We start from the raw sequence: 19,119 nt of genomic DNA on the forward strand, positions 1-19,119 counted from the left end.
GGACTTGATCTCCTTGCTTCCTAGTATCCCTAGGGCCAGCTCGGATATGGTTCCTTTGGCAAATGCCCTAAAAGCTGATATCGAGTCACTGTAGATTGATGTTCTCTTGTTGTCCAATAAGGCAATCGCTATTGCAGCGTGCTCTGCGATCTCAGCGGACGTCGTCCGAATTGAGATTGCGTACGTTATTTGCCTTTATGATCTACGCTAACTACAGCGAAGGCCTGTCCATCGGCGTAGCGCGCTGCGTCTACGAAAGTGTTCTCCGAAGCCCGTTCACGAGCCTTTTCCAGGAAAGGCTTCGCGCGCGCCCGACGTCTTCCCACGTTGTGTTCTGGATGCGGTCCCGTTGCTTTCGAGGGATGCTGCAGAACTTTGTTTTGATTACTGGGGGGGGGGGGGGGGGGAACGCCCAGCTCCTGTACGGTGTCATTCAGCTTGTGGGCTAGATAGCCTGACGAACTGGGTGGGCCCTCTCCTGTGCTTCCGCTATTTCCTCTACCGTGTTATGCATGCCAAGTTGAAGTAAGCGTTCCGAGTGAGTGTATATGGGGAGGCCGAGAGCTCCCTTGTTTGCCTTCCTGATAAATGCGTTGAGCGTATCCCGCTCCGATCTTTGCCAGTTGTGCATGGCCGCGACGTAAGTGAAATGACACATTACGAGCGCATGTACCAATCTCACGAGGTTATCTTCTCCGAGGCCTTGCTGCCGGTTGGCCACTCTTCTGATTAGTCTGATGGCATTGTCGGTCTTCTTGGTGAGTCGCAGCACTGCACTGCACTGCACAGAGCCTTGCAAAATATACGCTTCTCTTTAATTGCGGGCCAGAACAAGAACGTGCACCTTACGCACTTCATCGTCTTTCGTGGCCCCGACCTTTGCGCGCGCCGTCCTGCGGTGCGGGAGCCCCACATCTTTGTGGCAATTGCCCCTCATTCGAAAAGCGACCGTCTCGGTCGCGTCAAAAAGTTCTTTCAGCGACATAAGAAATGGAGCTCCTCAGGTCCATCTCGGCGTTCACGTACGCGCATAGTACGGTTTCGTGCTCACTACATGAACATCTTCAGCGCGAGGATGACGACGGAGTGATCCGGGGTCAGAACTGCAGGGGACGACTTCGTAGGTCCCGTCACTGAGGCGGCGTGTAACCTTGTAGGGACCAAAATACCGGCGGATCAACTTCTCTGAGAGTCCATGGCGACGGACAGGCGTCCAGACCCACACGCAGGCGCCGGTATTGTAATGGACGTCGCGTCCACCCTGGTTGTATCGAATGGTCTCGGTGTTCTGTTGGCTCCGGATACGATGCCGAGCAAGCTGACATGCCTCTTCGGCTCTTTGCACGAACTCTTTCACGTGTTCGCTGGTCGGGCTATTATCAGCCAGAGGTAGCATGGCGTCAAGTGTTGACGTGACGTGACGCCCGTATACAAGTTCGAACGACGTAAACTGTGTAGTCTCCTGTACAGCAGTGTTGTACGCTAAAGTCACATAGGGTAAGATCTCGTTCTACGTCTTGTGCTCTACGTCGACATACATGGAGAGCCTATCAGCCAGCGTTCTGTTCAGAAGTTCCGTTATTCCATTGGTTTGAGGGTGATACGCAGTGCTTTCGCGGTGAGAGCTATGCGTCAGCTGGAGAACGTCCTGCATAAGTTCCGCTGTAAATGCTGTACCGCGGTCGGTGATGAGAACAGACGGTGCACCATGTCGTAGGACGATGTGGCGTACAAAGAACTTGGCCACTTCATACGAATTTGCTTGCGGAATAGCTTCCGTTTCAGCGTACCAGGTTAAGTAGTCGGTAGCGACGACTATCCATCTGCTTCGCGAAGAGGTCACTGGGAATGGCCCAAGTAGATCCATTTTTCTGGTGGAGGTGCGGGGTACATGCTACCACTCCTATATCGAACACCGTCTACAAGCCCAGCACGAAGTCCGGTCGAGCTGACTCCTGTGCACGTACGGACAAGCCACCGACTTCAAGGACTGCCGCCTGAGCACGAGCATCTTCCCAATCAAGTCAGAAGGATGAATACATCGGTTACATTTTCTTCCTCGACCGCGCGGACCGAGGTTGTCCTCAACCAGCCGCGAATCCCCACGTCCTTCCATGGGGACACCTTTGAGGATGTAGAGGACTGGCTCGATAGCTTCCAGCGTGTCGAAGAATTGAACGGCAGAGCGCAAGCTACGCAACGCCTACTTTGCCCTCGAGGACTATGCGCGGACATGGTCTGAGAACCTTGAGGCGGCCCTATCGACATGGGACGGATCCCGACGGCAGCTAATTGGCACATACGCCAGCCTCGATCGCAGGGAACGAGCTGAATCTACAATTCAGGGAAGAGTACGGAGGCCGAACGAAAGCTTCGCAATGTTTGTCGAAGATATGTGCCGACTTTTCCGACGCGCTGATCCGTCCACGCCGGAAGAAAAAAAGGCTCAGGAACTTGATGAGCGGTGTCAAGCAAGAGTTATTCCGTGCCCTAATACGCGACCCACCAAAGACCGTTACAGAGTTTCTCGCGGAAGCCGTATCCATGGAAAAGGCACTGCAGCAGCGAACAAGGCAGTACAACCGCGACGTGTCGACCCTATCGCGTGACTCTCTGGCTATACCCCTGGATAATACCGACGCCTTGCGGGAGCTCATTAGGCTTATCGTTCGAGAAGAACTCCAAAAGCTTCAGGTTGGCTCCAGCATCGGTACAACGACTCGCTCTAGCTGAGGTCATCCGGGAGGAAATCAGGCAGGCAGTCCAAGTCTCAGAGCGAAGCGAGACACCACAGCACGAGGTACGGCAGCCACAACCTCGCATGTCGTATGCGGAAGCTGCGTGAAGTTCGTTGTCCCCCATTTTTCGCGATAGGAGCAACGTCCCGGACTTTCATGGTGTGCGCGCCGTTGAACAAGCAACTGGCGACTTCAGGCCTCGCCGCACGCCATTCATGGCTGAAACAAATCTTTGTGTGCAAAACGCGATTTACATGACACCACTTAGACTAACTCTCGCTGTACATCCTGTGTTTTGGAGAGCAGAGGTGGCGCGTCGAAGCTCTTTCTTTATTTCCTTCCTTTTTTCTTTCCTTCTTTCTTTCTTTCTGTAACCGCTATGACGAGCACAAGCGCCTTTCATCACTATCAGATGCAGAGCAACATCATCAGGAACAAATGAAGTAGAGATTGTGCTCGCCAAGTTATCCTCACAAGCGTGGGTTCAAGGCTAACTTTGGATCTCAGTAATTGGGTTCAGCATGACCGCATCTGCCTAAGTGCACCATGAGCTTTGCAGAAAGCCCGCATAGCGGCAGCGAGGGGTACGAGCCAAACAGATTACACAATAGCCATAGGATTTCAAGCGTAAGCTTTCCTTTTGCCTTCTCAGTATTTGCACGGTCGCTAGCCATGTACGTTCATTGCACCGCGTATATTTCAGGAATTCCTGGCGTTCTATCTATCGTAGAGTGTAATAGACAGGTGTAGAAGCATTTCACGGAATAAAGGATATACAAAATGGCAGCACTCTTTATCAATACTACAAGCGCGGGAGATTTGCGCAGCATTTTTGTTTTTCAGTAACTACCAACATATTATTTATTTCACAAAACAATGCAGTTTGATGAGAAAACCTAGGTATATATTAATATTTTCTTCCGAGTCTTGTTGGTTCCTTTCTATGTTGTGTTTCCTGCGAGAATAACTTTTATTGAGAACGTGCGTGATTGTGTTGAAAACACCCTGCTAAGTACTCAGAAGCTTTACACTTCACTTTTCCGCAGTTAACATATTTCATTCATGACCATAGTGAATTATTTCATTATTCTGTCATAGTATTTCCTTTCTATTTAATTATTTCGTTAATCGTGCGGTACGTTGACTGCGCCGCATAAGGCATTGTTTGGTGTTATTTCCGTTGTTGATGAACATCTTGCTATCTGAATATTGAACCACCTCTGGGGTCACAAAGAAATAGAGTAACTCAAGAAATCCTTGTTATTTTCGATGTCGCCAAGCCATTTTTCTGCCATTTTGCGAACCAGGAAGGAAACTCTACAATCCACAACGGTGAAATGTCCCAGACTTTAGCTCTCTGCATACAGGTGGAGTGACCGTTACGCAAGTTACAAAGATATCAGTAGTAGGGCAGACGCGTAATCTTGCGTAATCGGTGTGAAAGTTGTTATAGAGAAAGAAGAGCAGATAACCCAAAAAGAAAGAATGTAGGCGCTGCTAGAACCTGTCCACCGTTTGAGCACGTATCTTATCAATACACACCATGCCTTTTGTTATTTCCCGCCTTTGAGACGAGGAGTGCACGATATAGAGCACCAGCTGAACAATACAGTCGGCGACACGATCACTGTGCTGTATTCAATTGTAGTCAATGAGAGCCAGGGCTGTCGTTTCCATCCTGGATCGTGTGTCCAGATGAACGGGCAGAGCCTTCTAACTGGTTTGTCTTTTTAAGGGCTGAAATTGCCCCTTTATAGAGCTCTCGTAATAGCTTGCTTCAACTCAAGCCCACGATGTGGAGTAAGTCGTTAATTTTTGTGACTTTTCTTCTTCTGTGCCCATCGGCTTTGGTCATCGGCTCAGGCAAGTGCTGTACACGCTCCTTTGTATGTTCTGTAAGCTTAGCTTGCATCAAGGTAAAAAGAAAAATGTCGCAGCAATCTGAGAGTCAACAAATGCATCACATTATTTTTTACCTTTTAAAGACAATGCACTTTTCCGTCTGAAGTTTCTCCATCATTGGGCATAGAGATTTTCTTGACAGACCGACGCGGAATGGAAAAGTAATAATTTTGTCTGTCCTTTGAAGGTTCTGGAGAGGAACCACATTGAGACGTAAAAGCTTTTATAACTAGAACATGAAAGAGTCTTTCACGTTCACGTGGTGTTTCAGTCGTCCAAAGAGGTATAAAATAATCTCTGAAAGCAAGTGAATTCAAAATAATTTGAGGCCTTTAGCATAGCCGCACCGCTGATTGCAACCGCCTTATTCTTGGATACGTCCAGCTATCATGCACGTTGGCTGTTGGTGCTTTTCCTGAGTTTGTAAAGCAGCAGGCTGATCAGCTATGATGCTTGTACACCTTGGTGCATAGTGTCGAGTTATCGATGTGTCTGTCTCGGCATGTAAGTGGGTGGTTCATGACTGATTTTATTTCATGGTGGGTTGCAAAATTTGTTTTCGTTTTTTCGCAAATAATGAGAATATTTTTCTTACACATAGTGAAAATTTACGTACCCATAACGGTGACCTGCCTTAGTGAACTATACTGTACATCGACGGGCAAAAATATGAGCACGTCTTTAAAGTAAAATAATAAAACAGAAATGGCCAGAAATATTGAGAGTCAGGTTCCATTCGTCCGCAGATTCATTCAAGTATACTAGAATCAATAGAAAAACAAATTTAAAGACTTGAATGCAAGAGATTTCCGTACCACTGGTGTTCCCAAGGTCCATCATTCCATGAAATAAGTACCACCAACATGATAACACCGCCACCTTAACACCCCCCCCACCCCCCAAAAAGAAGAAAAAATCAATTCCTGGCGAATTTACACAAGTGACAGCTCACCACAAGACGTTAGAGGCGTAAGTTTAGCCCTCTGTGTTATAAATTATTATGCATTTTCAATAAATATTCACTCACATAATCTTAACTCAAGGTGGTGGACACGTTATCGAAAGAAAGCAAGAAAACTTGGGAAAATCATTCCGGCTATTCCTAGTGAGTAGTCATAACTAGAGCCAATAATTTTTGACTTAGCATTGCCAGTAATGTCACACTTAAAAAAAGACGAATTGCTGACCCTACCAACATGTGAAAATTAAATTGTGGCCGTAAACATAACGATGAAAGGGAAACTGCTGCATCACTTTTTCGGACGGAATGTAACATGTCGAAAATAGCGCCAAACACGGTAGTGCCTTTAATAAAGCCGTCATGTGTAGCAGTACCCTGCACTTTGATGGCAGCAGGAGTGACATTAGGCTAGCATAGAAGCCGACATTGAATGGCTGCTCTGTTTGCGTGTTTTATTCCTCGCAACTACTGGACAGAATTGACAAAACAAATTAGTGTCCGCAAATGTGGACACCCTTACAGAAGCAATTTGTCTAAAGGGATAAAGTACGAGCCGTCAACCTTCGCCATGAAAGGCTTGCGTCCTTCATGTGAACAATACAAAGTCACGTTATTCTCTGTGGTCTCCTGATATGTCTTTCATTTGCATGTTTTGTTGAAAGCACATGCTTATTCTTATGCTCAATATAAGAGTGCGATCACTATGACTGCACTAAGCCTCACGTGCTAGTATCCTATAATTGTGCAGTCCCCGATGGCTTTGATATCTGAGTGTCAAATTTTCTACTGACAAGAAAATTAGTTCTCGTTGAGTGCTTTTTGTCTTTCACGATATGTGACACACTTATCCGGCTAGACACAAAGGCGGCGAGTGTCAGTGCATGTCATCAGGAAACAGTTCTATCAGAAAGGCTCTTTTGCCGGGCTTACCAAAAGGGTAAATGTGTCATTTGCGTGCGCAGAGCCTCGTTTGGCAGTCTGAATGGCAATTTCCAGCTTCTTTGGAAGCAGACCGCTTGCCAAAGGACTAATTTTCGAAGTGTCAACAGTTCATAGTTCGCATTTGGCACTTAACTAAAACGCACCTTTTAAAAGAGCTTTAATGCCTCCTGAATCCTTCGGCTTTGGTCAGCTGTTGAGTCACCCCCAACACCATCCTCTGGCGCTTTTTGAAGAAGGCTCGGACAGAAGCTACTTCAAGTATTACACAAGTGAAGAATCATCGATACCACATGCTTCGCTTCTTCCTGCCTTCCCCACATGGTTCCTTGGTAGTTGCAGAAACAGCTTGTTATGCTTTCTGGTCCAGAAAAAAAAGAAACAAAAGAACAATGTAATTGTTCCAGCGTGAAGTCTTGAACAACTGACTTTCAGGCATACATCGAGGGAACACGGCAACACTTTACAAATTTACCTAGACACCTCCATAATTATTAACTTTATCTGCCTCAGTTATTTGCGCCTTAATTCTCTTAACTATTTTCATCAGTCACAGGTATCCCTTGTATCAGAAGACAACAGCAACAGCTACAAAACTCGCCGCAATGATAGATGCCATTTCATACATGTGTGAAAATCCGTGTGCTAAATACGGTCTTCAAGTGTCTCAAAAAAGCGATCCTTACAAATATTTTATTTCACGCTCAGGCGTATACATATAACTTCGCAGTTTTCTTTGTGGGCGTTTATACGTCAGAGCTAAACAATCATATCTAATTAAAGCAACGGAAGAAACATTCGAAAGAAAAGAAGTGTCACCACGGAACAGAATGGAAAGACAACTGAATTGAATTTTGGAAATCCAGCCTTCCAAAACACACACACGCACACAAGAAGCGTCAGTACTCAGCTGTTCTGATTATAAATGCGAAAGCATTGTACGTTCCATGAGACGGAAAATCCGCCGCGACGAAGCGATGGTACGAAATGTCATCATCATCACTGACGTCAACAGCGTCTTGCATGAGACAGTAGTAATAAAGAAGACAGTTAATCGTATGACAACGTTATTAGTAGCAGTTATTGGTAGTTAATGTGAATCGAAGTGAATTAAGGTGAATTAGAGTCAACTACAGTGAGTAAAACTAAGAACAATTTACAGTAAGGTGACTTAAGCTGTAGTGAAGTGAATGAAGGTGAGTTAAATTAGATTAAAGTGGAAGGTGGATGAAGGTCGGTACAAATTAGGGAAAGGTAGATTAAGGCAGATTAATGTGGATTAAGGTGTAGTTGTGAATGAATCGTGGCAGTGTATGGCATCACGTAACATAGACGTAACCAATAAGAGAAGTCATAACGCTTTCGCATTCAGATCACTTTAGGATAATAAAGTGGCTGTCAATTTTACACTTATCTACGGTTTCCTGTTTCCATTCGTTTACTGCTTCATAAACATTTCATTAGGCATTTGGTAGGTACTCATCTTTTTTCACACAGCACTTTTGCTGCTTTACTACAGAGCAATGCACGTTCGAGGAGGGACCGTGCAGCAACTGGGTATCCACAGGCTGCGACGACGGCGCTTGTTTTGTGGTGAGAAAAGTGGCTGTGATGAAGAACGGGCCCACAGCAGATCGAACCATCCGTTCAGGTGAGAAACGTGTGCATAGTAAAGCTTATCATGCGTATACGTTTCCATTTCCATGAACCTTATGTAGCTCACTTGCTTCATTATTTTCTAGTCGAGCATAACAATTGTTACGGGCCTGAAAACATGCTACTCCCATAAAATACAAATTACGTTGCGAAATGTTTCCGTGCCTCCTCCCCAAAAACCAAAAGATGATGTCAAACTGACTGATGAATTTAAATAGACCATACGCGAAGAACTTTATGGGATGATATCGCGTTTCGTGTTGCGAAAGCTCATCCCCAGACATGTTTTATAGGGGGTAGCACAGCCTGCTGTGATCAAATGGCGCCTGCTCCAGCAACGACTATAGGCGCGTTCGCTACAGTTTTTATCAAGAGGGCGTGTTGCAATTAAGTATTATCTTAATGTCGTGACCTGAGAGGAAGACCAGCCCTTCCAACACCGTGTTAATTAGTGCAACATTGAAAAACAGAAAACTTTCGCGGTGGTTTTGCCGTACCGACTGCTCGAAGTTACAGCCCAAGTGCTTATTGTCGTAATCATGTGGTTATGAGAAAACGCTATAATTTAGCGGGTTGCTGCGGCAGTGCTATAGCTTAAACTGAAGTGGTTCGGTTGCTTTGTCATCGGCCGCCCAGCCTAATGTATTCGCCGTCCGAAGAGCGCTAACGTCGTCACCGCAGTAGCTGTCGGAACATTTTGCATCCTTTGAAATAGCGCACTGCATTTAAAGTGAATAGTTTCTCTTTGTTCTTTCACGTAGTTGTTTTTGTACTCCACAAACCATAACTGCCGCGTAATGCCGATGTTTTGGATTCGGCTCGCACCGGCGACAAGTTAACTTTTCGTCCACTTTCATTTTCGTGTTCCCCAACTAGCTTCTACATTTCTGTTAGAACCCCAGCTAATTACCCGTATGACTTCATTGCCTGTTGGATTGATAAGATCGTATTAAGAAATATTAGGTCCCTCGTTTTCTCACCTTTTTGCTTCCCTTCTTTTCCTATATACCGGGCCTTCTTGCTAAGATTTCAGGAAATTAAACAAAACCCCGTATGGCAGATATCACAAGCCTAATCCTTCAGCTGCATTCGTCAAATGTGTGGAGATTATTTTCACGGGAATTGAAATGCATAGTTTGGTAATAAAATAACTGACTGCTTAGGTTTTTAACTTATTATCATGCGGCACTCTCTGCACTTTACAAATAGTAGCCAATTAGATCGAAAAGTTGATTCAATTGGAACCAATTCTCAGGATAAGACCAGTTTCGAGATAATAACTTCTGTACATTGCGAAGAAATAAATTGCCGGGTCAGTTACTTTCGTGCTTGATTGCACAAAAGGGTGGTTTTGTTAAAAATGTAAGTGGAATGACTGCATTTTTACCGCAAAATTGATGGCGCATATCCTGAAAGTGATATCCTCCATTGAATTCTTTTAAAGTGAATATTTCTTGTCGGCTCACCGGCTACAATTCGTTTACCGCAGCACGTGCCATAAGTGAATGAAAAGTTAATTAGGGAGTTTTTGATAATTAGCTGATTATGCATTTGGATTTATTGTACAAGCACTGCCCACTTCATGTGTACTATACTAGCTCAAGGACGAGAATTGCGCTACCTGTCACAGGCGATCTTTAAGAATCACACACACACACACACACACACACACACACACACACACATATATATATATATATATATATATATATATATATATATATATATATATATACAGGCTCATAATATAAGAGTATCTTCAAAGAAAAGATTACGATGTACGCTGGTATTGCACAGCATGTTCCCGTCGTGTCGGCTGGTGGACTGGCCTTTGTCACTTTGACAAAAGCTGGTCCGCCAGCGGGAATGAAACTGGGCAGGCCATGCAATGCGTAGGGCAGATAACTGCTGGACCATTAGAATTACAATATGGGTGCAAAGAGAAGAGAAACCTAGTGGAGGACGGCAGCACACTAGGTGAGATGATGAAACTAGAAAATATGCATGCGCGAGTTGGAACCAGCTAGCTCATGACAGTGGTAATTGGAGATCGCAGGGAGAGGCCTGCGTCCTACGGTCAACATAAAAATATGCTGCAGCTGCTGTTGCTGATGATGATATATTGAAAATGAAAATTGTCACCAAGGCGAATGTAGCACGAAGGTGAAGAGCCAGGTGCGAGCTGTTCGAATGCAATCAAATATACGAGTTTCCGTTAATGTAACTTAGACCTCGTTGGTAAAGTTGTTAAGTCGTTATCTCTCTCAAAGATTGAAACAGATGCCTTTTGCTGTCGTACTTAGAAAAAAAAAGAATAGTTGCACGCGCAACGCCAAACATTGACGCGATAGCTGTGTGATATATAATGCACAGTAAGTCTTGGACTATGTCGTGAGGTCATTGGGCGTGACTATTCAAAGGGGCAAGCGAGCAATCTCCTTTCGAAAAGTAAAAGAAGCACGCAACGTTCTCGTTTGCGGAGGTGTCACCTGCCGGCGGTGAAGTCAAAAGTCTAGGCTTTTACTCCTCATCTTATCTATCCGGACCTAATCACTGGTCGCTTTTAACAGCCCTTTAGGCTTTTAATATTGAACTTATTCAGCTTTTGGTCAAGCTGTGGACGCCACCTCTATATAGTAAACAGAAGTGCGGGCGTCAGCCAATCGTGGCTGCTGCTGTCGCAGTTCGCTACTCAGGATTAGTATTCTCCACTTTTGCAGCATCGGTTTTCGGCCATTGCGTCCGTTTAAGGGGTAAATATGCTCGATTTCTCTACCTGCTGCTATTGATACAATTTGTGCTTTTTGGACCATTGTAAATGCCTTCAAGTACGATGTCTTTACTTTTGCTTGCCAAATGCTTGCACACAATGTTTTTACTCGCCGCAATAACTATCATGTACGATAAAAAGTAAGCCACCAAGAGCTACAATTGGGGACTGCCAACATGTTGTACGCAAGTTTGAGTCCTCGCGAAACTATGAGACTTTTCTTCCTTTGAAAATTTCTCTCAAAGGATTTAAAAATCACAGAGACGCCACGGGGGTAAACGGGTGAGCATCGAAACGGCCATGGAGAGGAGTGAGCCAAAGATGGCTATCGCTATAAAATAAAACGAACTCCTCTGTCCACAATATTTCTTTGAGTGCATGAATTTCCTTGTAAATCTTTGTATGCGGATGCCATATAATAATCTCATAATCAAGTTTGGCCATGAGAAAAGATGCACATGCTATTTGTTTTAACTTCAGTAACAGGTCACTTTTCTTCCTTGCCTGCGAATTGGGCGCAAAACGATGTTTTTTTTCTTAATGAAGGTATTGTTTAAATTTCGCTTGCACCCTGCAGCCCGGCGTTCGTAATTCTGTAAACGCATATCGCATTCTTTACGGATCACCTTTCTCCAGTAAACTTTGTTTCCTAATTTTTTTTCCCCTGTCGCAGAGGATGGTTCGTGTGCCTATTCAACAAAAGGCGTGGCATCCCGTGGCACCCCGTACGCCTCGCTCTCACACAATGCCACAGGGCCCTTGTGCTTCACCGCGTGGTACCACCAGTCTGGTACTGAGCACGAAAGCGCCCACTTCTCCGTGATGCGCCCCGACGACGACTCCCCGCAAGCCTTCTACGTAACGCAGCGGGAAATGGCCGGAAGCTGGCAGCGCGTGAGGTACTCTGAGAGGCGCGAAGGGGCCGTCGTGGTACGTCCATTGGGCAAACTTCACTTTACGGGGCTCAGTAGCATCCATGGTGGAGCAGTCATGCTCGCTTGTCCTTCGTATCGTTTGTCATCTCTTATATAAATCATCGCGTGCACGAGCGTATCCTTCAACGTGAAAACAACGATTGGCAAACTTGATAGAGCTTTTGAAGAGGGCACATGCACAGCTGCATTGCAAAACACAACTTTGTATATATATATATATATATATATATATATATATATATATATATATATATATATATATATATATATATATATATATATATATATATATATATATTGATTTTTACTAATCGTATCATAAGAAGCCAACAAAGAAAGACACCAGGGACAGCATAGAGCACGTTACTTGTGTTCAACCATTGCTATAAAGAAAGGATGAACATAATGGATATGAAAATGAATGAAAAACAGAACCGAAACAGAACAAAACAGGGAGCTAGCCCGGCGGCGTTTTCCCATCCACTTTCTGGGGTATTTATGTTTGACTGCTGCAACTAACCCCAGGAGTGTAAGCCAATGCCACCACTCACAAACCCAGGCCTCGAATGTGGAACATCCTTTCTGCGGAAGGCGTCACGAGTACGTAATCTTCTTGGGTCAAGGCAACTGGTCAACAAAACCACGTGGTGGCGCTGGCTAACACTCCCAGAGTTAGTTCTAGTAGCAAAACACAAATGCCCAAAAAGATGGATGGGAAAACGGCGCCGTGGTAGCTCACTTGGTAAGAACACTCCATGCGTAATGCGAGGACGTAGAATTATTCCCCACCTGCAGCAAGTTTTCTCATCCATATTCATTTCCATTAATTTATCATTTATTTAATAAACTATTAAGGAAAAGTAATTTCCCCTATGTTGTCCTTGATGTCTTTGTTTGTTGGCTTATGATATGATTAATAAAAATTGAGCCCCTCGGTTCTCTTCCCTCTCGTTCATTAGATAACAATGGTTTCGACTCCGGCAATGTTGATGCCTTCAGGTAGCATAGGTGCACTTATTGACCAGTTGCCGTCACCCAAATAGATCAGGTGCTTGTAACGCCAGCTGCAAAAAGCATGTGTAACATCGGCCGCCTAAGTTTGTAATTGGTGGCACTGCCTAACACTCGCAGGTTTAGTTTTGGCAGTAAAACATATATACCCTAGTAAGTAGATAGGAGAGAGGCGCCACGGTAGCTCAATTGGTAGCAGTTTCGCACACGTAATGCGAAGTCGTGCGGTCGTTCCCCACCTGCGGCAAGTTCGTTTTTGTCCATTTTCAATTTCATTAATTTATCATTTCTTTATTTTAATTATTAAGAACAAGCAATTCCCTTACGTTGTCCTTGGTGTCTTTGTTGGCTTCTTATGATATATGATATATAAAGGGAATGGTTCTTCAGATTTCGTACGTAATAAACTGAAAGAAGTGTAGCGCACATGAAAACGCAAAAGCTAACTGATGATTTCGTCGTTTAGGCCAGAATCCGGATTTACTCAAGAACGCACTACAGAGCCATATATATATAGATAGTCATATCATAAGAAGCCAACAAACATTGACACCAAGGACAACATAGGGGAAATTACTTGCGCCTAATAAATGAAATGAAGAAACGAAGAATTAAGGGAAATTAAAGTAATTAAAGTGGATGAAAAAACAACTTGCCGCAGGTGGGAACCGAACCCACAACCTTCGCATTTCACATGCGATGCTCTACCAATTTAGCTACCGCAGCGCTGTTTTCTCATCCACTTTCTTGGGTATTTATGTGTCTACTAGGACACATAAATACCCAAGAAAGATGTTGGCTTCTTATGATATGACTAATAAAACCGGGACCCTCGGTTAACCCCCTTTCTTCTCCTGTATATATATATATATATATATATATATATATATATATATATATAATGAGTGTATGTGTATATGTTATGCTAATGGTGGACATCATATGAAGTGACGCTGTTGTAAAGTTTGTAAGCGGAATGATATAAACTAAATGCGAACCGCGCAATTGCCCTGAGTGTCATCTGGTGCAACGTGCGGTCTCATGTAATATTTGTGCACGTGCACTGCTCCAGTCAAACTTTAAGGTGATGCAATATATATGCAGTCGGTCATTCACAACTTATACCTGATTGCAAATAGCGGTTGATGTAGATGCACACTGCGATATGTCGACTTGGCGATGTCATGAGGACGGTGGATGCTTTTCGACATAAGAACGAGGAGGAGGTGCTCATCAAGAAATAAAACGACGAGAAAGGGGGTGGTAAGGTTGACTACTACTAGCATGTTGCAATCCTTTCTTTAGTCTAAACACGTGTGTGCGTGCCCATTAGCGCGTGACAGCGGTCCAAGACAGCAGCAAAGTCCGGGAGGTAGCGCTAAGAAGTCTTCGCATCAAAAAGTGTGCAGGGAGAAGTTAATTTGAGAAGCAATGATGTGAAACAACGAAGGTGCGTTCGTGCTGGTCATCTTCAAGGAGAACTTGAGCTATTTGTGGCGTAAAGGGAGAAGAAAGCGATTATACAATATTGCAACTAAACTTCGAGGATCCTGTAAGAGGCCCGTCCGGTTTTCACAGTGGCGTGCTACAGATGGGCTGCAGTGACGTGAACCTAGTTAATATGTGTTAGTAGACCAGTCCGACAAGTGTATTGCGCGGTAATTTAGTCAATTTGGCTGCAGTTCCGGCACAGACAAGCAACATTCCAACCCTGCCTTTATGAAATGGGAGCAGGTTACCCGGGGCAATGAATATACCACACACATTGCATCGATCATTATCCAGCATTTCGGCGCTGTCATTTTTCTTCTGAATTAAGGGGCTATCCAGGCTGCACGTCATTTAGCAAGACCGCTCATCACCAATTGTGCTGGCAACAAAGTTCACCTTGTGGACAGTTTTGATTACTGAGATTTGGGGTCAACGAAGAGAAATAATCACAGGTCGAAGAACTGGTTAACATCAAGCAGAAGTAGTCCACGTAAGGGAGCAAGGTAGTAGTGAAAAGGATATTATCTTGTTCTTATTTCAGTGATCCTTCATGACAGCTGTAACATTGAAAAGAAACACCCCCCATGTTTTGTAATACTGAAATAAAAAAATATCGGCCTTTCACAGTATGATCATGAGTATGATCATGAGGCACACCGTAGCAGGGGTCTATTGATCAATTTTTACCTACTGAGTTTCTTTAACTGGCGTTTTTTGCGTTTCCCTCATCGGTACGGGGCTCACACGGCCAGCATCGCACGCAGGATTTAGGGGTCCGCAGCGCAATGCCACAGCCACCAGGCACAGCGGAGGGTGGGACATGCATTTAACCAGTAAAATAATGTAGCGGACGCAAATATGCGCTCTAGATGCGCAACGAAAGTACCACCTGATACCCCCTCCTAAGAACTTCGCAATATCCTTTTAGCCAAAAATCGCTTCATCGTTGAAACACGCGCAACCTAATCCCTCCGTGTGTCTGCTTCCTTCCCCGTAATTTTTTTATGGTGTACGAAGTCTTCCTTAGGCTTAGGCGAATACGCATGTGATGGCCTTTACACCGCCTCTCCCTCGGTTGTCGGCTTAAAAACATAACTGTGAACTGTCTCAATTGTGTGTGCTGCTCCGGCGTGTACGACGGATATTCACCGCTCCTTTCGGTTCCGCGTACTCGAAAGAGGGTACTAAGGCTGCGCAGCTACGAAGCAATCAGGCAGGCGGTTACGCGCGTTGGCTCGTGGACAATAAGCTTGCTATGCCAATACTGCAATGCTCCCATAAGGAGGGACTTCACATTCTTATTTAAATACGTAGTTACGCCGCAGGGAAAGGTGCAAAAAAGTAAATATCACTTCCTTATTTATTATTATTATTTGTCTTTTTTACTTCATTCTCTAAACAGCCGCCCATTTATAGCAGGACAGAGCAGGAGCATCTTAACGTAGGTAGCATGAGGAAGTTGCGACCGGCAGGTTGGTTGAAGTGGATAGAGCTGGATAGAAAGCGTGTAAGTAACGAAACCTCGTGCTACCGCGTATGAATCTCAGAAGCTTCGCGCGGCGCAGCGATATTTGCCTAATGCGAAATGACGACTAAAAGTCCGACTTTTCTCTCAAAGTGGGGTGATGCTCATCTACTTCGCTAGAACGCAACACAGTGCTTTAGCATTCTTCACGTTCTCGCACTTACAAAAGCCGTTGATAAGTAACTTAACAACTGCGTGCAGATACAAATCGCCCACAGAGTGAAGGACAGTCCCGAGAAGGCCACGTTTGCGGTTGACGACTTGACGGTGGAAAGCGGGCCATGTCCTCCAGGTAAGAATGCCACGAATATGGACCTGTTCAAGCGTCCCTGATCAGAAATAATTTTCCCGCCTATTATTGACAATTTCTTACCGCTCCTATGTTCCATCTCTCGATAGAAAGGGCTATAATTACTCTGGCAGTAAATTTAGTTGTATTCCGTATTCAGTACAGAGAACTGCCAGGAAGAACCTGAATGGCTCGACAGTAGAAGTTTTCATGTAAACTGCACCTCAGTGTCTAAAAACTTGCTGTTCATTTGGTGACTTACATGTTCATTTGTCTTTTATGGTGATATTACCTAGTTACTAACTTTTGTAAGGCCTTAAGGACTTCTATGAGGGAAACGCACATAGGCGGTGCAGAAAATATCAACAAGCATAATTCTACACAAACAACGGTAATACAGAAATATGTGTCTTGCAGAAATACACCCAAGCATTTATTATATTTATTTCGCGTGTAAAAACTTGGAGCACTCGCCTAGTAGAAAGGAATAAAATTTTCCTTTGTATTTTCCTTTGTATGACATCCCAATGTGAGACATTTCTTGGACTAACATGTCTGGTATGGAAGTTTCACGAAATGAAGGAAGGAATTTATGCTTCGTCGCCGTAATCGCCCATTTATTTCTTCCCTTCAAATATTATTTCTAATTATTTCTTGCTAATTTATTGAAGAACCGAGGAGTGGTTCCTGTGATTTCGACTGGGGCGACGCCTGCGGCTACGACTTCGGAAGCGGGGACAATACCTGGAAACTGGAGGACACCAGCCGAGAGAGCTTCAAGTCAATAGACTACTCGACCAACACAATTCTCGGTGAGCTCCTATAGATCCTCTTATCTACAACTGAAGAAAGTCCTGCTTGCATAATTCCATTAATTCTGCGATCTGGTTTGTTCACAAAATTTATACGGCCGTAATGATCCTTGTTGCAGTATTCCTTACCATTTACTCTCTCAATCATTTTTTTCCACAACTCCATCGTCCAGCCTCCATCGTCGGCTCACCCTCGCACGCTATCACTCGCACATATAGCATACGACGTGTGGCGACGATGTTATCGCCCTTGTACTTTATACAGAACATGCGGTGACGGCGATGGCACAAATGCGCCTGGTGTTTATATATAATTGCTATCGCAATAGAACTATGCTTGGCATTCTTTCTTCGTTACCTACGTCAGCGTTCACGGCGTGCCGTCGTTGCTGAAATAGTGCCGCCGTTATTGTGCTGGGAACGGCGTTCGTAAGGAATGCGTAATTTTCATGTGCCTAGCGTGCACCAAAGTGTATTCAATGAACGAACAATTGAACGAACAAGACCGGCCCGACTCGTCGCCAGACGTTTCTTTATTTAAAGAGCAGTAGCTGAGCTAGAAGTTTCGCATGTAACGAAGGCGCACATTAGCCAGTTCAGACAGCGCGAAGCGAGCGCTAACAGAACGGTTGCGTTGCTATCTCTTTTAGCTCAGTAGGGCGTTTTTTGAGCCAGTATGCCGGCAAGACATTTGCTCGGAGTAATTCTTTACGTCTGAGCTCCTGTTTGAGAAAACCGGGCAATATTTTCTTACAGGCGGTGTGGTTTACCTCGGTACACTGGGAAACTTCACGACAGCGTCTTTGACATCACCGTCGCTGAAAGGCCGCAAGGAAATGCAATGTCTGCAGTTTCACTATTACGTTCCATGGAGCCTGAGCAACCCAGAGAAATCGTATGCTCTAGCTGCTGCCACAAGAGGCAAGAAACATTGTTTTTCGTTGTCTGACTAAAAAAAGCATGCATTCATCGTTTGAAGTTTTTCTGTTCAGAGCAGCGCATTGATATGCAGCTGCAAATATCCTATTCCGTACACTTAAGGAAAGTTTTTGTCTTAGTGAACTTGAAAAGCTTAAATCGTCATATCGAAATCATCGTGGAAACGTCAGCTACAAAGGCATATCTTCTTTGAATACGACTGCTGTTGATAACGCGTAGTGTATAATCTCCGCCGCATCCCCGTATTAAGCATATCTAATAATTTCAATTCCTAATTTAAAAACTGTACGTCACAACACATGTGTTTGCTGGGCTCCGGAATGTGGCAATTTGAACTACTTCTGCCCAATGTAGATGTTATTGTATTTTCACGCGTTTTCATTTTATAGCTACTTTAATTCATCAGTGATTCATCAATGATCATCAGTAATTGGCATTGTGGTTGGTTGCTAATACATTTCACAGATTTACATTTACCGTATTTCCCTCCCAGGAAGCTCCCAAACCACTGAACTGCTCTGGTCCCGCACTTCCAAGCGCTTGATAAGAGCAGAGTGGACCAGAGTCGACGTGGCTTTCAAGCAGGAAAGTGACTTTAAGGTGAGATGGCACGACGAGGATTAGGTTTCAGACATATTTATTAGAGAATTTTTTGATCTATTTATAACTGTGGCATGCCTTGTACAAGCGTCTAAGAATCCTGCGCAAAATATGTGAGCATCAAATTCTGCCTTCGATGACTGATGCAACATTCGCTCCGCATGGCGCGGTCAACGAGCAGCACTACATGGGTCTAGGCGTGGAATAAACTGGAACTTTGGGAGGCCATGCAAGGTTCCTTTTTCGTGAGTGGGTGTTATACTCCACCTAGCCGCAAACAAACCAGGTATTTTTTGCGTCAGCTGTGTGGCGTAACACATTACTTGCCAGATAATCAGTTTGTTATAGCTCCAGTTAGAACACAACGTGCGGACAGCCAACGGCAATGCGCAGTGCCTCATAAACCCATTACCTGCTAAGTAGGTGTGCAGTGCAGCACATAGCTTCGCGCTGGGCCTTCGTGAACACGCGCAAAACGAGACGAGGTGACTGTCTACCATACTTTTATGTCTTGTGTTACAGTGTTTCCTTATCATTGATCATTCACGGCT

General features: G+C 44.5%; 1 protein-coding gene and 1 non-coding gene across 2 annotated transcripts in view; one reads left to right on the top strand and one right to left on the bottom strand.

Annotated features, from left to right (window-relative positions):
• Positions 1 to 4,355: 4,355 nt before the first annotated feature.
• Positions 4,356 to 19,119, top strand: part of LOC142578379 (MAM and LDL-receptor class A domain-containing protein 1-like) — a 56,173-nt gene continuing 41,409 nt past the window's right edge. The window contains exons 1-7 of the mRNA XM_075687773.1: positions 4,356 to 4,601; positions 8,060 to 8,191; positions 11,640 to 11,896; positions 16,130 to 16,220; positions 16,889 to 17,029; positions 17,786 to 17,950; positions 18,462 to 18,568. Of these exons, the coding sequence (XP_075543888.1) occupies positions 4,532 to 4,601; positions 8,060 to 8,191; positions 11,640 to 11,896; positions 16,130 to 16,220; positions 16,889 to 17,029; positions 17,786 to 17,950; positions 18,462 to 18,568 (963 nt within the window). The 5' untranslated portion in view covers positions 4,356 to 4,531. The remainder of the gene's footprint in view (positions 4,602 to 8,059; positions 8,192 to 11,639; positions 11,897 to 16,129; positions 16,221 to 16,888; positions 17,030 to 17,785; positions 17,951 to 18,461; positions 18,569 to 19,119) is intronic.
• TRNAS-UGA (transfer RNA serine (anticodon UGA)) lies at positions 13,566 to 13,638 on the bottom strand. The gene has a single exon. It is a non-coding gene; the product is annotated as a tRNA-Ser (tRNA).

The sequence above is a fragment of the Dermacentor variabilis genome, chromosome 4, assembly GCF_050947875.1.
Source record: "Dermacentor variabilis isolate Ectoservices chromosome 4, ASM5094787v1, whole genome shotgun sequence".
Taxonomy (NCBI): Eukaryota; Metazoa; Arthropoda; class Arachnida; order Ixodida; family Ixodidae; genus Dermacentor; species Dermacentor variabilis.